The 20022-nt window shown below is 41.6% G+C and overlaps 2 protein-coding genes across 2 annotated transcripts in view; one reads left to right on the top strand and one right to left on the bottom strand.

Annotated features, from left to right (window-relative positions):
- Positions 1–455: 455 nt before the first annotated feature.
- snrpf (small nuclear ribonucleoprotein polypeptide F) lies at positions 456–5773 on the bottom strand. Its single transcript, XM_049566930.1, has 4 exons — positions 5639–5773; positions 4128–4253; positions 1088–1152; positions 456–752 (listed from the first exon to the last, which is right to left on the bottom strand). The coding sequence occupies exons 1-4, from the start codon at positions 5639–5641 to the stop codon at positions 686–688; spliced, it is 261 nt and encodes an 86-aa protein (XP_049422887.1). The 5' UTR covers positions 5642–5773; the 3' UTR covers positions 456–685.
- A 7635-nt stretch (positions 5774–13408) lies between these two features.
- ntn4 (netrin 4) overlaps positions 13409–20022 on the top strand; it is a 30803-nt gene continuing 24189 nt past the window's right edge. The window contains exons 1-2 of the mRNA XM_049566847.1: positions 13409–13816; positions 16504–17057. Coding sequence (XP_049422804.1) covers positions 13771–13816; positions 16504–17057 — 600 coding nt within the window. The 5' untranslated portion in view covers positions 13409–13770. The remainder of the gene's footprint in view (positions 13817–16503; positions 17058–20022) is intronic.

The following is a 20022-nucleotide window of genomic DNA, read 5'->3' as shown; positions in this document are numbered from 1 at the left end:
ATGTCTCCCTTTTTTGTGCCACTCCCTCCCCCCTCGGAAATATCAAACAGTCCCTTAGTTTTAACATGTCATCAGAGTTTGGTCTGAGTTTCAGAAAGAGAGACCGACGGCTCTCTCTCAATCTGAAGTTTAAGCAACAGCTCTAAAGCTGGTGAAATTTGAGCTGCTGGATCAATAAACACTCCTGCTAGTGGGTGACGTAAACGTGTTTCCTTTTAAGAGGTAAACAGTTCACTAAGATATGTTTCTGAAGACATTTTAGGGAAGAAATAGGAAGCACTACAAGTACTATCTGAGTCACTGAAATTTGAGCTGAGAGACGAGCAGGGAGATCTGGCAAGATTTAACGTAGTTCATTTGCACATACGACCCACGCTGTGATGACACAAGGGCCGCTGAAAATCAAAGTTCCCTCTTTAAAGAGGAATTTACGTACAAAAAACACGATGATCAGGTTTAAGAAAGGGTACAATAATCATTTTATTGTGTCTGTATCACAAAGTCACAACTTAAAATTGGCCTCACATACAGTAAAAAAAAAAATCATTTTCAAAACTGCTTGGAAAAACAAAAAACAAAACAAAACCGCAGGCGTCCATTCGTTTCACATGGTGAAAACACAAACACACGTCAACTCAACTACGAGGTACGATCACACAGCAGGGCCGAGTCCTCTTCACCGACATCACTCCCTCATCTCTCCGTCCTCCTCCTCTTCTTCTACTCCTCTGATGTACAAAACATTATTGCACCTGTGGGATTGAAACATAGTACTGTCACAACTGGCTGTGGGGGAAAGACAGACACACAGAGTGTCAATGTAGTGCTCATCTGCTTCACACAACGGTAATTATTAACACGGTTAGTCGAGGCAGTTAGGGATCTCCGTCTTTGTGTTAGTTAACCAAAAACTGCTGCTGTGTATCTAGACCTGTTTGTTCTGTGATGCTTTCCTGGTGCAGTCTCTTAAAAACATTATATCATACTTTACCAGAATGAAAAGCAGTAAATGTCAAATTAACTGCTCAACACAGAAGCATCTACTGAACTAGTTGTGGAATGAAAATGTTTTCCGTTTACAACATACCTGATAAGCACTTCGCCGAGATGACCCGCCAACGCTCCGTCCACATACTCTTCTGTGTTTGCCAGCTGTCAGGAAAACATGTAAATATGAAAAGGTCAAGAGGCTACTGATAACAGTGTATTTGTAGATTAAATTCCATTTGACAAGAACGACGTCCTAAAAATACGAGGCTGGATACGTGTTCGCACTGATCTGAGAGGTACAGCTCAGGATGGGAAGATCCCAATAAATTATGTAAAGAACAAAAAGATTTCTGCACAACTTGTTCTGTAAAACAAAGATGCTGGCAACTGCGAGATGAACGTACAAGAAAAAAAAATATTCACTGTACACTCTCACAGCCCACACAAGTGTAGGATAAAAGGTCTTTCAAAAGATTTCTTTATGTGCTGAGTGTGCAGGCACGACTACAAACACTTTTTATTTGTCAGGGACAACGCAAAAAACACTGCAACACTTTCCACTTTGCTTTTCAGCTTAAAAAGTGCAAGAGTTAAAAGAGGTGGGGGTGGAGATCCAACCAACCAGAGACCGATATTACTGGGGGACATCTCAGTTTTACCAGTCACATGAGAGGCAATATTCACTTTGTCAGACTGGCTCTAATTGCTTCTAACAGATGTATTGCCATCCACTAGTGTGTCTCTGTGGCGTTAAGAGCTCTTGTCACACCTACCCTCAGAGAAGATTGTGCATAATCTCTGAAAAAAGCCATTACTTTTTGAGAAATACTGGGCAACCTTTGTAGCCTCTTTACAAAACAGAACTTGTTGTGATTCTGGTGTACATGATCAAACTTAGGGCTGCACTGCAGTCTGAAGTTTGACCGTGTCAGGGTTTTGGGGGGCAGATTATTGATCTGTAATTGAACTGAATCTTGTTTGTGGAGGAAATAAATGGAAAACTCATTAACCATATTGTTGAAAACAAAAAAACAAGCACAAGAGTTGGATCATTTCACCATCACTACAATTACATCAAACTGACCACATAATAAACAGTGACGTTTTCGTACATGCGACATGATCATATAAAGAATTACAATATAAATCATATTGCAGTCATTTTACACTTGTTGCGTTTATATTTGTGTGCACATGTGTACGTCCCCTCATTATATGTCGTGCTGTAAAAGGGAGGACTCTTACTGACAAATGCACGCGGCGTACAAAGTATTTTATGAAGTGTTTTTAAATACACTGTTATAATTTCCTTGTTAAAGAAAAATACGTTCACTGACACAGTGAAAAGTTGCTGTTCACATTAAGGACAAATGGAAGCTCTGGAGCTTGTAACGCGTAAATCCTCCAACATTTTGTTTGTGATGATTCTTGTCGTCTCACATGAGATAGAAAAGTGTGCAAGTGTGGTTGAGTAAAGAGGGAACAAGTCAAAATGTTACAAAAATGTGACATGAATAAAAATGCAAACCGCAATCAACCAAGCGTCAGCCTATTACTATAATGTATTTTACCTTAAAGGCGCTGTATGTAAGAATGTGGCCGAAACGGTTACTGCACTCAAATTCAAAATACTGCTGTGAGTCGTGTTGGCCCCTCCTCCCCTACAGATTTGAGGTTGCTGGACAGCGGCACGCTGCAGACTGATTTGTTTGCCCAGGGGCGGCTGCCGTGGCAGGGCCGCGGCTTCTAGGGTTGGGTCGGTTCTCGGTAATACCAATTCGGTTCAGTACTCCATCTTGCACCTGGGTTGTTTGTTTTCTTTTTTGAGACCGACTGGACCGCATACTCGGGTGGAATGTGTGCGGAGCGGACTCTGTGGAGGTCCGCCCAGTAAAAGTGGTTGTCCGCAAGCCCTGTGTGCGCAGTGTCACACAAAAGACTGTTCAGCATGTATTTTTCACATCACGGGGATTTTTCACGGACATTTTTACACAGAGTCTGTCCGCTTATAGTACGCCTGAGTCTGTGGGCACCTGTGTCTGCCTCTTCACCAAGCACACAGCGAGCAGGAGAGAGAGGGGGGTGGAGGTGGGGCGGGGACTGAGCTAGGGGGTGCGAGTGCGCATGCGTTGAGGCCTCTGCTGTAGCCTGGAGTTTGTTTAACAGTGACAGGGAGTCGATAATGGCGGACAATTCAGTCTCAAAGAAATCAAAGAATGCGCCACTATGGCAACACTTTGGCTTTGAGCCAGACGAAGGAGGCAACCCTTGTTTGCACTGATTGAGTCAGCTGCAAAATTTATTTGTAAGGAATAAAAGAAACAACTTGTTACTGTCACTCTGTTGTCCTAATGTTGTTTTTTATTTTAAATGAGTCAACTGCGCCCCCAAGTGGCGAAAATCTGGTATTACCGACTTGATGTGGGTTTGTTTTTACAAAAACCAGACCGTTTTTTTTTTTTACTCATACCGACCCAACCCTAGCGGCTTCTCTGCTGCTAACGCTGCTGCTGGGATACAGCTGAGGAGAAGCCGGCTGCTAATGCTATGTACCGGGACACTGCTAATGCTGCTTGCCGTGCTGCTGTAGCTCAGTCGTAACTGTAACTGATGCTGAGACTCTACTGACTGCGTGACTGGTAGACGGCAGTGGGTGACGCAACAGGCCAAAACACAAATTCAAAACATAAACATGATTTGCGGATTGTAAAAAATTTTTTAAATGCGAATATTCTGGCAGTACTATTGTTGTCAGTGAGATCAGTATGTTATAAGAACATTATTCCTTAGTCTCTGTGACGTATTAGGAGGATTTTACGACTGTTTGCTTTAGATTTCTTACATATAGCTCCTTTAAAACTTTAGTAAACTACTCTCTCTTTGCAAGCAAGGACAGCAGTCAGGGTATACACCAGTTGATAAATAACACTTGTATTGAAACTGTGTCTGTATCATTATTATATTCTGCTACATTTTGATGTTTATATATTATATTGCTTTTGTGTTTTTATATTGCTTTGTTTCTGCACAGTTCACTTATTGTACGTACTTATATATTGCTTTGTATCTTTTTTTTCTACTTATGCTTTCTGTTTGCACAATAACTTATAACTATAATTACAATAACTTGTTCTCACCTGCATATTCATGTACCCGTCCACAGACACCAGGTAGCCCTTATACTCCATACCCCACTTCAGCTTCACCATCACTGGTTTGCCTGTCAGGCCGTTCAGGAAAGGTTTTGGGTTCAGAGGTAAACTCTGTGGAGAGAAAGGATACCACAGGTTATTACACACACTTTACCATGCTACACTTTGGCTGTATTAGATAACTATAAATACATATTGTGACATCACTGACCAATATTCTGTTATAAAGTATCTTGTTATTCTTGTTGCATGAAAACTAAAAGTACGGACAACTTATTTGTAATATTAGAGGAAACAACACCAGAATTCCTAAAATCAGACAGAAACCAGAGGATTTGCAGCCTCTGTGGTGATCATCACGTGGGAAATGACACTTGAAGATTTAAGCTTAAAGACTTACAGAGAAAGGTATTTGCCAAAGTATTATTTAAACTGTCCATCTAGGTTTAAATTAATTTTGTTGTTACAATCAGTTAAGCCAAAAGTAATTTATAAACTGGGTGCTTTTTTGAAGAAAGTCCTTCCTTTTGTGAGTAACACGGGTTGTACTTAAGCCACGCCATGTGCCATTGTTTTATTTTATGTAATGTTTGAACTCCGTACCGTGTGATATGATCTTGAGGCAAATAAATGAAAATTTAAAAAATCTGTAATTCCAGAATAATTGTGGTTTAGCATATCATCAGCACACACATGCATCTAGTGACCTAAATTGATGTGATCATTTAACAGTTAATTCATCAGAAAATGTATTATTTCAAATACATTTCTGAGCATAAAACAACTCTCGGAAGCAGGTGAGTTTAGATTCATGGCTGTAAACAACATAACTTTAAGTTAAAAAATACTAAGTTAATATTTACATGTGTTGCTGATGTGTTGTAATAACGTATACACCTTACTAATAAAGAAACTGCTGGTATAGCCTGAACCATATAATCCAGCCAGCCCCTGTCTAAATTACTGACTGAATTAAAATATAAATACTACATGTTAAATTATACACATATTGTTGCACTATATGTTTATAGAGGATACACAGTCAGTGAGGCTGCGTTCGGCCCATCCAACCGAGGCAAGCAACACATCCAGGAAGAAAAAAATAAACAAATAAACCTACAAAGTTTAAAACATACTGTTTTCAGATTAACACTAAATCACAAGATTTTGTAATGGAGTTTGGTGCCGCTGTGTCTCCGCATAAATCGCTCCAACTCAGACAAAACGCGACTTAATTTCACTTGTAACCGAACTTATGCTGCCTACAAAAGAAATAAATCTACACTGTTAGTGTTCACGTAAATAAATATTACACATACACACTTCCCGTGCGCGTAAAAGAGAGGGATTCATTCATTCACCTGAAGTCATGAATGAGAAGCTAACGCTGCTAATGCTAACTAGCAAATAGGCTACTCTCCTAGCTTGGTGTTAGAGACAACAGCCCCACAAAACATTTAATTAGTGGATGGTAAACAATAATAAAATGCACTCACCATCTCTGTTTAGTTAACGCGGCCTGGGAATGAATTAAACGAATATATATTCGTCACAAAAACGTTTGTACTTCGCAAAGCAGAACACGCTTTACCGCCGAACAGGAAGTACAAACCTCTGACCTCAGAGAGGAGTGTTTGCGTTTTCACTGACTGCCACCTGGTGGTCAGAGGTCACACTGCAGCATGCAACGTGTGTGTGTGTGTGTGTGTGTGTGTGTGTGTGTGTGTGTGTGTGTGTGTGTGTGTATTAAAAATGTACTGTAAGTATTATGAGAGAAAGTATTTATGCAGAAAAATTTTTACTGTGACTGTAAAACTATTACATATGACATTATTATATTATTATCACTCACTATATTAATATGTAAGCAGTATTGTACTGCTGTGTTGGTTGAAGTTGAGCTATTTTTTGTAAAAACAATTTTATGTAGGACTGTAACTACTGATTATTTATATTATAGTATTATCTGATAATTATTTCCTTAATCAATTGATTGTTTGGTTACTAAGAAATCAGAAAATAGTGAGTCCAAACTTCAGCTTTATTACAAATATCTTTCTCTCTCGCTGTCCCTTTCACTCTCTATCTGTCCTACCAAATATTTAATTATTTAACGTTTATTTGTATAGGGGCAAATATGTAGCGTATAAAAATGCCACACACCACAGCATTTATAGCCTAAGCTAATTTGCAATGCCCGTCCCTAGCTGGCGCTTAAGATACAAAAGCCTCAGCAACAAGAACTCAAGTAACAGTGCACATTACAAACAATAAAACATACAGACAGAACAACACAAGACACAACATGCATTAAATAATTAGCACCATAGAACGGGAAGCACCAAATTATTTATGCCTACATAACTGACTCCTCTTCAAAAACTGTCTCAGTTTGAGTTTAAAGAAAAACAACAGCTAAACTATATATCAGAACAGTCTCATTTATCCAGTCGTATGCTCATTACTACCCAAACAGACAGCCCTTTCTGATGGGGAACTGAAAGTGACACTTGATTATGTTCTCTTCAAAGCCAGACTCCATTGACAAAAATGGTCATTTTAACTTGCTGAACACAGGAGCTGCTGGTCTACCTCTGCCTCAATCGGTTAGTTTATTTGGGTTTCTGTGTGACTTTGCTGAATCTCAGCTGGCTCTTTAAAACACAGAAGTCAAACAGCAACCCAAATGAAGTAACTAATTGAGAAAGGAACGCAACCAGCAGCTCTTATGTTCACAAAAGTAAAATCATTATTTTTGTCAATGGAGTCTGGCTTTGAGGAGAGTAAAAATAAGTTTAACTTTAAGTTCAGCTGTCTGTTTGGGAAGTATTGAGTGTATGACTGTATAAATGAGACCAGAGGCATGCAAGAAAAACAAATGTTTCTTCATATATTTAACGTAGTGAGTAAATTATGCATAAATGGTCATTTAGGGGGTGAAATATTCCTTAATATTGCATAATTTATCCAAAAAAAAAAGCAGCAAATCCTCACATTTGAGAATCTGGAACCACGAAATATTTAGTATTTTTGCAATCATTAAAATAGTTGCCAGGTAATTCAATAACTGGACTTAAAGTTTAATCAACTTATCATTTTGGCTCTATTTGTATTTACTGTTGGGTTTGTTACAAAACATCATTTATAAGCACTTAATATGTGAATGTAGTATGTAAAATATAGGGTAACTAAAGCTGTCACATAATGTAGTGGAGTAAAAAGTACAGTATTTCCCTCTTAAATGTAGTGGAGGAGAAAAATATTATATATTTACATATATCAGCTGTTGCTGATTGTTTATCTGTCGATTAACTAATCAATTAATTGACTACTCCTAATATTTCTAGCTGTGACAACCTTAAGTGAGTCCATGATCCTCAGAAGTACAAAGTGACCTTATATTACTTTACATATTCCTTTTCAATTTGCCATATGTTTACTGTGAGGTTAATCCAAAGCAAATGAAGTCATATTGTGTTGTTCTGGAGTTTATCCAGCGTCACTGTCAATCTCTCCACCTGCCCTGAGCTGAACTGTACTGTACGTGCAACACCTGCTCTATGGAATATTTAACTTTAACTTGCCCATCATTGGAAGATTATTCAGTAATTATAAAGTCTGACCTGAAAAAGTGAAATGACTGTTATATCTGGGTCACGCTGGCTCTCTGTCTGGGCAGCTATTTCTCTCCAGGCACAAACAGCCTCAAGATTTCACTCATTTTTCTGCATTGAAGCGTTCTGTTACCAAAGCATCCAACAAGTTCCAACCTGATACTGTGAATAAAACTAACATCTGACTTCCTCCAGTAAAGGGCTGGGTGCGCTCACTAAATTCCTCCTGAAGTGTACTGGCTCTTTCTGCGCATGTTTGAAATACTGAAGTCCTTACATCATTTAGCCTATTTTTCTTCCCTCGCTTTTCGAGGTGCCCTCCATGTAATTAAGCAATCCGTCAGTCAGTCAACATGTCAGTTGTGGCATGATAGCAATGTGTGTGTGGGTGTATGTTGAGAACAGGGGCAGAGCCAGAGGGGTGGCCTGGGGTGGCACTAGTCCCTCCTGGAGTCTGATCCCCTGGTGCCCCCAGTCAGAGGATGGTACGTACGTAGTTGGGTTTTAGTGTCAGAGCCACTGTGTGAAGTGACTATTATTACTTTCTAAAAGTCAATCACACAACAACAAAGAGACAAAACACACCATAAAGAGAAAAAAAATAACTACAAAGAGACGCAAGTGAACCACAAAGAAATGTAACAACAAAATAACTACAAAGACACAAAAACAGGTCATCCACAAAAAAACTCAAAATACCTAGAGAGAGATGCAAATCAGCCACAAAAACAGGAACAATTACAAGAGGTGAAAAACAACTACAAAGAGACACAAATCAACCTCAAAGAGACACAAATCAACCACAGAGAGACACAAAATATCTTTAAAAAGACACAAAACAATCTCAAAGAGACACAAAGTATCTACAAAGAGACACAAATCAACCTCAAAGAGACACAAATCAACCACAGAGAGACACAAAATATCTTTAAAAAGACACAAATCAATCTCAAAGAGACACAAAGTATCTACAAAGAGACACAAATCAACCACAGAGAGACACAAATCAACCACAGAGAGACACAAAATATCTTTAAAAAGACACAAATCAATCTCAAAGAGACACAAAGTATCTACAAAGAGACACAAATCACCCACAAAGAGACACAAATCAACCACAGAGAGACACAAAATATCTTTAAAAAGACACAAATCAATCTCAAAGAGACACAAAGTATCTACAAAGAGGCACAAATCAACCACAAAGAGACACAAATCAACCTCAAAGAGACACAAATTAACCACAGAGAGGCACAAATCAACCACAGAGAGACACAAAATATCTTTAAAAAGACACAAATCAATCTCAAAGAGACACAAATCAACCACAGAGACACAAATCAACCTCAAAGAGACACAAATTAACCACAGAGAGGCACAAATCAACCACAGAGACACAAATCAACCTCAAAGAGACACAAATTAACCACAGAGAGACACAAAATATCTTTAAAAAGACACAAATCAATCTCAAAGAGACACAAAGTATCTACAAAGAGGCACAAATCAACCACAGAGAGACACAAATCAGTCTCAAAGAGACACAAATCAACCACAAAGAAGCACAAAATATCTTTAAAAAGACACAAATCAACCTCAAAGAGACACGAAATATCTACAAAGAGACACAAATCAACCACAAAGACACACAAAATATCTTTTAAAAGACACAGATGAACCTCAAAGAGACCATTCAAACATTTCTCAACACACTCCTCCTTGACGGGGGGTGGAGGGTTGGACAGCCTTTGTAGCTCTGTGTGAGTCTAAATTATTAACTCTACAATCTGTGAAACTTTTCCTGCCGCAGCCTTTCACTGGTTGGTATCATCATTAGAAGGAAGAAGCCAGTCGGATCATTCCAGTCTGATGGTGACCACCTCTTTGAAGTCTGCAGAGGAGAGCTGGGAGACAGAAGTTAACAGTGAACGGGCCTGTGGAGTGGACGAGCTGCAGGAAGTGTGAAGCATTGGACTCACAAACCACTGATACCACACTCATGTCTGTCTGCTATATGAAGCTACAGCCAGCAGGTGATTAGCTTAGCTTAGCATAAAGACTGGAAACAGGGAGTTTAAACCTCTGAGAGTTTTCTTCCTCACAGAGATCAGGAGCAGGGCGTCGGTGGCTTAGTGGATAGAGCAGGCGCCCCTTGTACAAGGCTGTTGCTGCTGTTCGAGTCCAGCCTGTGGCCCTCTGCTGCATGTCATCCCCTCTCTCTCTCTCCCCCTTTCATACTTGGCTATCCTATCCATTAAAAGCAAAAATGCCCAAAAACATTTCTAAAAAAAAAAAGAGAGAGATCAGGAGCGATGACTGCAGCTGGACGGACAGAACAAAGTGAACAGGTGAGATAGTTTCGTTTGGCTCACTGCTTATTGGCCACGGGTCAGAAGCACAGAAAGCAGGTCATGGTCCGATTACACAGCAGACAGAGAAGCCAAAGCCATGCTGTGTTCAGTGGAGCTTGACCCGAACGGGCCGGAGCGGAAAGAACAGTTTTCCAACATCAGTTTTTTTGTACCATCACTGAGCACAGGGGGGCACACTGCAGCCTGCACAGGCCCGTCTCCTGTTGTTCATGCAGGCTGGAACACAAACTCAAGTGTGTCACGACCATAATCCAAGCTGTGGTAGCTTCATGTTTCATACGTGAACGTCTTCATCCTGCCTCTGTCTCCTGTTTATGGGCTGTTAAGCAGCCATTGTTGGGAGCAGATGGCCATGTGGAGAGCAGAACTGGAATTAAAAAGCTTTTCATTTATTGGGTTTGCATATTTCACTGGTTTTCTAAGGACGGCAACAATGTTGTCAACAAAGGCCGCAGCCGAGCAACCGATGGGTGTAATCTGAAGTGCGTCAGCAGCATCACTTTGTGTGCGCTCCCTCCATCCAAAGCCAATTAGTGAGAAATGTGGATATGAGCACTCATTTACGCCCCACATCAGCTTTTCATCAGACTCCACGTGGTCGGTACAGGGGGTCCCACACGCTCTCATGGCAGGGACATCTGGTGCTTTTATGATAGAGGTGGAAAATACTCGAATGTTTATATGGTTTAATGAAGTTTTTTGTCTCCACTACATTTATTAAACAGCTACACTCACTCACTGTCACACTGATTAACTTATTACACACAGAAACATTGAGGCAGTTTATAAAATGTTAGATTAACTAGCAAATTAAGCGTGCAGTTGCAACATTAACATTAATATTCTGCTCACACATTCATGCATCATTAATAATAATGTAATGTATCACTCACAGGGGGGATTTCTCTGCAGAACTTTTGCTGGTAACATTTGTTTTATACCTTTCTTTGCTTTGCAGATTCACATTATTGATGCAAAATATTAATAAATTATGATACATATATTTATAGATTAAGCACTCACCAGTATATGAAGTAAGTAAAATTAACTCCACGTCTACCAACATTAAAGTACATTAATGCATTCTTTAAAGAGCCATTCTGCATAATGAGTACTTTAACTTTCAATCCTAATACTTTAACAGTTGTGGAAAGTAACTAGATACATTTACTCCAATAAGTACCATTTGAGTGTGTTTGTACTTTACTTGATCAGTTCATAAAGTATTACTCTTAAAATTAGCTCCACTTTGTCCAGCAACAGCATTAAAGTATGTAATTTAAAGAGACAGTTCACACCAAAATCAAAAATACATATTTCCCCTCTTACCTGTAGTGTTATTTATCAGTCTAGATAGTTTTGGTGTGAGTTGCAGAGTGTTGGAGATATCTGCTGTAGAGATGTGTGCTCTCTCTCCAATATAATGGAACTAGATGGCACTCAGCTTGTGGTGCTCAAAGTGCCAAAAAACATCAATGTCTCTTTCCATAAATCATGACCCGGTTACTCAAGATAATCCACAGACCTTGCTGTGAGCAGTTTCATGTCGGTACTATTTTCTTTCTACTGAACTACACTCAATAACTGTACCACTATGCAGAAGGAAGTGTGCATCTACTCATGGACGAGAGGCTCATGACAGCGCAAGATGTAAACATTAATGGCGTCCTCCTTGACTGAGCTGTAATGTTAGCTAGCTCAGTGGTGCCAAGTGAGCTAGCAGTAGCACTTCCTTCTGCACGGTGACGGGTATAGTTTAGTAGAAAGAAAGTTCTTACGTACCTGTTACGTACAATGTCTCTTTCCAGAAATCATGACCCGGTTACTCAAGATAATCCGCAGACCTTGTGGTGAGCAGTTTCATGTAGGAACTACACTCTGCAACTTACACCAAAACAATCTGAACTGATGTTGTGTTCAAAAAACAATACAGTTCACATGAGTAAAATCCATGTAAGGTCAATGTGAAAATGTGATTAGATGCAAATTCCCACCAGGCGGCATGATGGACACGACACAAATTACATGCAATATTTGAATTAAGTGGCATGAATGAAGCAAGTAGTGCCATTTCGCATCATTTGCTTATTGTGTAAGTTGAAAATTCTGAACTTCAGCGACCAATTTGCGCCGCGATAGCCAATCAGCACTGAGATCCTCCGGGGACGTATGACGCCGTGTGTATAAAGTTAGTCCACACAAAATATTCTAGTGTTCAAACTCACACAAGTAACGCAACGTGAAAATTTGCATTGCATTTGATGTGAACACAACATGATAAACAGCACCAAGAGGAAACATATGTATTTTGTGCACAGTCTCACTCTGAAGTCGTCAAAATCCGGTGCTTGGGCAGTGACTTGTGGCGTCAGACACCAACGAAAAAAGGCGTCCTTTAATGTCGGCAAGATATGATATGCGTATATGATTCTGTTGCCATTATAGTTCAACAGTGCCCAGTGGCGTCAGGGGGAAACATGGTGGGAAAAGGATAAAAGTTAAGGTGGCGGAAGTCCAAGTGGGGCGGACGAGTCCAACAAACACCGACTGTCACCCGAGAGAGTGGTGTTTGTGTCCCGTAAGATTCTAAAGCCAAACCCTGTTCTTTTTTCCTAAACCCAACCACGAGTTTTTGTTGTACTGATGTAGTGCTTTTATTTTGAAAGAGAATGTATGTAATTGTTAAATTACCTGAGAAAACATAAGTTTATTTTGAAAGAAGACAATGTAAGTAACAGGCAGAACTTGACACGGTGTCCCAGAATGTCAGCAACACACCCAGGGTACCTTTCATGTCGTATGTGGATGTGGAAAATCCATGGCCAAACGTTGATTTGTGATGAGGTCAGAGTGAGAATTGTGTTGGTATTTTGAATTTGTAGTGAACTGTCCCTTTAAGTGAGCAACATTTGTTACTAATACTCATGTTCCTTTAAAACACACTTTGAATACATGACTTTTACTTGTAGTGGAGATTTTTATAATGTAGTATAGCCTCTTTTATCACTGCCAGGGAGGTTTTGTGGTCTGTCTGTAATGTTGGAGGAAGTCTAACCTCTCATTAAACACCTTTAATCAGTATCCTGCTGGACTCCCTGAACTCCTCACAAAGCCCTCTGGAGGTCCCTCTTGGACCCCCATGTTGGAGCAGGAGGTTGTGGGCTCTGTCCATGTCCAGCGCTGCACACAAACTGGAATGTTCCTTTAAATGAGAGGAGAAATGAGGAGGAGAGGCGGAGCTGCTGCTGCTGCTGTCACTACACAGCCTCTGTGCGCTCCTCAGACACAGATCTGCGGGGCAGAGCGGGCAGCGGGAGCTCACTGTGGGGAAATGAAACACGCTGCAGGTCCCGGAGCAGCAGCAGCAGCAGCAGCAGCAGCAGCAGACGAGCCGGGCAGAGCCGATCACTTCATCTGTCAGCGGGACATCACGCACCGTCCGGGATCATGTTGTTTCCTCTCCACCTATTATCGGCTTATTGGATCGCAGCTGAGTGAGAGGGAAAGTCCACACTGGATCTGAAGCTACGCACTTGTCTTCGCCACCGTGGATGAGATCTTTGCATAATTGATGTCTGAATAACTCCTGCGGATTGTCTGCCTCTTCTCACATATTTCGGATCATTCCTTTAATAAGGAGACATGTTGATTTTGCTTGTGATCAGCCTGGCCGTGTTGTCAGACGCAGGTAAGTGGTTATTTTTCCATCAAACATCCTGTTGTCAGAGTTGGTGCAACAATGTGCTGGTGCTGCTCAGCAGTGCAGAACTCCATTAGGTTTTTAGGCAATTTAATGTCTCACTGAAATAGTTTCAACACAGCATTTATAAACACATAAACCCACATGTATTAAAAGTTAGGATATGATTCAACATCATAAACCAAATTACGTGTGTCATAGAGGTCAATATGGAAACTGGAGTTTAATAACTGTAGTGGATGTGATTGAACTTCATTGTTTTTAATTGCCACAGATTTGAATGGAAGTTTGGTATTAAAAACACAACAGTTGTGATTTATCTTATAGCCTCCAAATTAGGTATATCCAAGCTCTTTTAGAATTAAATATAGCTTCTTTTAACATGTTTCACTCGTATTCATTACTTTATATCCTATTAATGAGCACAAAACAAATGATTATTCAGTTTAAAGCCCCCCCCCCTTGACCTCCCCATATACAGACAGTTATGTAATTCAGCATGAACCAATCTAACAAAGAACGTCCCCGTAGGAAAGGTCCCTCAGTGCAAAACTGCACCAATCCAAGCCCCAAGGTTTAATATGAGTCTATCTGCGAAGCCGCTGACATGAAAAACAAAGTGAGCTCCAGGTTTTGGATAATAAATCCAGGCTGGAAGATGACACTGTGGCCCTCGGGGGGTGTGCGAAGCGTCTGGAAGGCGTCTGAATGCTGCTCATCCTCCCTGAGCTGCCAAACTCTATCTGTGTTAAGAGTCCACGCTGGCTGCAGTCTGTGGCAGGCAGGTGCACAATGCCTCTATTATCCCTTTTGCATAAGATTTCCGATTGTGGTACATCACTTGACTTGTGTACACACACACACACACACACACACACACACACACACACACACTGAGTCACTCTTAGTCTCAGCTCGCCCACTCACTCTTAAACATACTGTGTTAGTCAGATTCAGGTGTGCTTGTTCACTAAACTCTCCAAAACCTCTAAACCTGCTTAGGAAGTTTCACATTTCTAGGGGCATTGAATGGTGACCAAGGAGACATTCCTGTTACTTAAAGGGACAGATCACCCCCAAAATCAAAAATACATATTTTTCTTCTCACCTGTAGTGCTGTTTATCAGTTGCAGAGTGTTGGAGATATCGACCGTAGAGATGTCTGCCTTCTCTCCAATATAATGGAACTAGATGGCACTCAGCTTGTGGTGCTCAAAGTGCCAAAAAATACATTTGAAAAACTCATCATCAATGTCTCTTTCCATAAATCATGACCTGGTTACTCAAGATAATCCACAGACCTTGTTGTGAGCAGTTTCATGTAGGAACTATTTTCTTTCTACCAAACTACACCTGCCAATCGTATCACCACACAGAAGGAAGCATGCATCTACTCATGGACAAGTAGCTTGTGACAGCGCAAGACGTAAACTGTGATAATGAGCCCTAAATGAGGTAGCTTTCAGAACACTCCTGGTTCCCTCATCCTGAAGTTAATGGGTCTTTGAATAGCCAACCGTATCACTGTACAGAAGGAAGTGTGCATCTACTGCTAGCTCACCTAGCACCTCTGAGCTTACTAATGCTAGAGCGCAGCTGAAGAGAATGCCAAAGACCTTTTTCACAGCAGACATTTTAAGTGTAATGCAGCCATCATTAATATTAATAAATACACCTGTGCTTCTCCGACTATGACAAGTCAAAATGTCTGCTGAGAAAAAGCACTATTAATGTTTTTATCTTGTGCTGTTGCCAGCATAAGCCTCTCATATGCGGGTTTTTTGGAAAGAGACATTGCTGTTGAGTTTTTCAAATGTATTTTTTTTGGCAGTTTGAGCACAGAACTAGAGCCACCAACCGTATCACCGTGCAGAAGGAAGTGTACATCTACTCATGGACGAGAAGCTTGTGACAGAGGGAGATGTAGGCTAAGCATTAATGGTGTTGACATTAGCTAGCTCAGTGGTGCTAGGTCAAATAGCAGTTGACACACACTTCCTTCTGCATGGTAATACAGTTGGTGGGTGTAGTTTGGAAGAAAGAAAATAGTTCGTACATCAAACTGCTGTTTTCTTCGTGCCAAAGTACACCTGTCAACCGTATCACCACGCAGAAGGACGTGTGCATCTACTGCTAGCTCACCTAGCAGCACTGAGCTAACTAACATTACAGCTCAGTCAAAGAGGACACAATTTATGTTACATCCCAAGTCTTTCGTCCATGAGTAGATGTACACTTCCTTCTGCGCGCTAATTTGGTTGGCAGGTGTAGTTCAGTAGAAAGAAAATACTTACTACATCAAACTGCTCACAACAAGGTCTGTGGATAATCTTGAGTAACCAAGTAGGTATTGCATCCACACACCTTTCTCTTCATCCATCCTTGATCCTACCAGGTTTTTGCGCTATTTTAGTGCCTGAGTTCTGTGTTAAAGTTATATTTTATTCCCCTCTATTGTATAATGGTGAAAGAAAGAAATCTCAAAATGTGCACAAATACTATCTTCATGATTGAGAACAACTAGAGATGTGTGATTTGGGTGAACTAACCCTTTAAACTGAGGTACCACACCTACCTAACCCATTTGTTTTCATACTTGTCTTCTTGTGTTATGTCACCACAGCCCATATTTGCCAGGTACACATGTAAACTCTGTTTTCTCTCCATCCATGCAGGTCTGCCGGCGGAGGTGTTTCGAGCAGGTGTGGCCCCTCGCTGTGAGAGCCGGGCCTGCAACCCCCGCATGGGTAACTTAGCCCTGGGTCGCCGTGTCCTGACGCAGACTGTCTGCGGAAACAACGGCACTGAGCTCTACTGCTCCTACTCTGACCCCAACGCCAACCTGGCCTGCAACGCTGCCAAGTGCGCCAAATGCAACGCCGGCCTGCCTCTCCTGTCCCACCTGGCTGGAGCCATGTCCGACTCCTCCTTCCGTCACCCCAACACCTGGTGGCAGTCGGCTGAGGGAGTGGAGTCTGAGACGGTGCAACTGGACCTGGAGGCCGAGTTCTACTTCACACATCTCATCGTAGTGTTTCGTTCGCCGAGGCCTGCCGCCATGACGCTGGAGCGGTCGCAGGACTTTGGGAGAACGTGGAAGATGCTGCAGTACTACGCCAGCAACTGCAGCGCCGCCTTCGGGATGGAGGAGGGAAAGACAGGCGTGGGTCGGGACGGGGCCACTTGCACCTCCAAATACTCGGAGGCTTATCCCTGCAACCGTGGAGAGGTGAGGAGGGCAGGGTTTGTCTCTTAACTTATACATCAGTCCTTAAAATGTGTCTGAGCTCAAGTTAAAGTTGCACTGTGTTCCTGCATCAAACTAGATGGCACTGCTCAAAGCACTAAAAAAACTGTCTCTTTCCAGAATTCATGACCTGGTTAACTCAAGATAATCCACAGACGTTGTTGTGAGAAGTTTCACGTAGGAAGTATTGAAACTATTGAAATACACCCACCAACCAATTTTGTTTAAGTTTCAGTGTCAGGTATATACAGGAAATCCTCTCTGTCTCAAACCAACACACTGATGTATTCCTCTGAATTAATTTGACCGTAGTAACAACATTTTGACTCCCCATCAGAGTTGCTTTAGATCATTAGATTTGTATCAAGTCGTGGTTGAGTTCCCACCATTTCTCTCAATCCAAACACAGTCAGATCGCTCAGAGAGCAGGTTGATGCAGGTGGAGAGGAGGGCGAATACACACCTGCAGTGAAACGCTGGAGGGGGGGTGACGGAGAGTTTCCTGCTCAGCTTTGTCTTCCCCTGTGAATGAATTGCTAATTATATCACATCACACATGCCGTGTGTGACAGGTAAACTCTGCTACAGTCACACGCTCGTGTTTTTCTAAAGAAAGGGTTTTAAGTGCATCATTACCCCTCCTACTGGAACAAATTCGGTCCTGTCTGCTGCAAGTCACGCAACATACGAGAGTCATACAGTCATACGACTGAGCAGAATGAAAGCAGAGCTCAGCCAGGTGTGGGAGGCTCTGTGAGTGTGTGTGTATGTGTGCGTGCATGATTGAGTGTTTAATAGGCGTACTTTGACTGTAGCACGAGAGGGCTTCCTGAAGTCCATTGATGTTTAATTGAAGCAGTGTGTGTCGGGAGCTGCTCTGCAGATGTGTGTGGAGGCGCATGCCGAGCGTGGTGCTGCTCTCGACTCCCTGCAGTGCTCTCATATGTAATGTGTGTTTACGCCCTCTTTGACGGGCTCTCATTGCTACGACTTCTTCCAAGTATTCAGCTGTTATGGCCTTTATTCTGCTGCTGTATCATAAATCTCTCTCTATGTGCTCCTGCTGTGTTTCTCTGTTCAAGTTTTCTTTGTTTGTTCGCAGTGTGTAAGAATGAAACAAAGAATATGACTCTATTGCTTACATGATTTTTTTTCTCCATCTTTTGTGCATGAAGGTGTGAAAAACAGCAGCTTCTTCTCTCTTCTGTTTTTCTCTGACACTGCTTCACATATCGGTTTCCGCATGTCTCAGCCACCTGTGCTGGGAGCAAGACCTTCGACCTCTCACCCCTTAACTGATGACCCAGAGGTTAAAGGAGGTCAAGTAGCGCTCTGACAGCCCAGCAGCAGCAGCAGCTGCTGCTGCTCAGCTGTATGCACTCTCTCTGCTACTGTGTGTTTTCACTGTGAATGTACGTCACCTGTGATGACAGTTAAACAATCTGTGACCTGCACAAGGTGATGAAAACAAAGCCTTGTGCTGTGTTGTATTATGGGTTGGTGCTTTAGGGCTTTAGCGCCTCAGCTTCTCTGTGTTTCATGAGAAAATACAGTGTCCATAAGCATTAATATGCACCTCCATTATTATATATAATTTCTCCGGACATGCATCTATTCAGGTGCACCTCCAATTTAGTTTTAAGCTATTATTGACCTTTAATTGACAAAACATAGGTGCTAGCTACTAGGAGGTTTTAGCTGCATCTTGTGGCCTTCATCAGCAGATGTAGTTTGCTTAGTTAGTTTTCTGTAACCATATATGCTGCTGGGGGTCTCAGGGGGCTGGAGCCTATCCCAGCTGACCGTGGGCAAGAGGCGGGGTTCACCCTGGACAGGTCACCAGACTATCACAGGGCTGACACATAGAGACAGACAACCATTCACACTCACATTCACACCAGTTAACCTAAAGGTTGACATCATGCTTGTAAATGGACATGTCAGCATAACATACACTCAACAATTAATTGAAGAAGTAGGGATGCTAATTCAGAATATTTTTTGACACTGATAGCCGACACTCTTGTTTCATTGTAGAGGTGTGTGTAGTGCAATGCATCGCTCAGCGCCTCCTTGCTCTGCTCTCTCTGTAAATCATGACACTACTGCTGCAGGAGTGTGAGTTCTGCATGGGGGGCATAGAGCAGTGGTTCCCAACTGGTGGATGGGAAGTGACTATAAAACATGTCAAACACACTTAATCTTTAAGTATGGTGAATTTCTGGCACAGAGCTTTTATTTTGAAGTGTTGTTTCCTGCTGTAGAGTGAGCGACCAATGGATAGCTACTTATCAAAGACAGCAAACTAGCTCAAAGACATGGCCAAACGCAAGTATGACACTAAATGTCTCATACTGTGTGGACCTTGAACTAATGACTCTGGACCTTGTGACTGGACCAGTTGGAAACCACTGGCATATAGTCCACCCGCCCCGCACACACATGGTGACAGGGCTAACAAAGGGCTTTAACGACAGAGGAGACATCATCACAAATTAGTTGGAACAGTTTGTTGGATGTTAGATGTTGCTGCTGTGTTAGCTCATGCTAACCAGGCAGATGCTGAACTGACTGTTGGGTGTAATGGCATCAACATAAAGTTTGCTGATCCTTTCTAAAAGTGAAGAGGATTAGTATCTATTGAGGGGGGGCATTGTCTCTCATATAGGTGTCCACCTCTGCCTCTGGGTCATTAGTTTCTTCTTGCTGTGGTCAGCAATGTCGTACAACTCCAGCCTGGGCAGCAGCACACTCTCCCATGTAGTCATCTCCCCAGCAGCGCCAGTATATTTTGTGTAACTGATAGTATTAATTGGTCCAAATTCTTATTGTCAGTTAATGGCTAAACGGATAATAGTTAACGTCCCTATAAAAGAGTAATTGACACATTAAACAGTGAAGAAAAATACGTTTTTAGTTGCAGCCTCATGATCATTTTCAGAGTGAG

The sequence above is a fragment of the Epinephelus fuscoguttatus genome, linkage group LG22, assembly GCF_011397635.1.
Source record: "Epinephelus fuscoguttatus linkage group LG22, E.fuscoguttatus.final_Chr_v1".
Lineage (NCBI taxonomy): Eukaryota > Metazoa > Chordata > Actinopteri > Perciformes > Serranidae > Epinephelus > Epinephelus fuscoguttatus.
The sequence above is the reverse complement of the archived record's forward strand: the minus strand, read 5'-3'. Positions and strand labels throughout refer to the sequence as shown.

What these genes read in the sequence shown, in the direction of transcription:
- snrpf (XM_049566930.1), bottom strand. An exon ending in ACGGGTACATGAATATGCAG is followed by an intron (nt 1,153 to 4,127) that starts GTGAGAACAAGT and finishes TTTTCCTGACAG; the next exon opens with CTGGCAAACACAGAAGAGTA. An exon ending in CTCGGCGAAGTGCTTATCAG is followed by an intron (nt 753 to 1,087) that starts GTATGTTGTAAA and finishes TCAATCCCACAG; the next exon opens with GTGCAATAATGTTTTGTACA.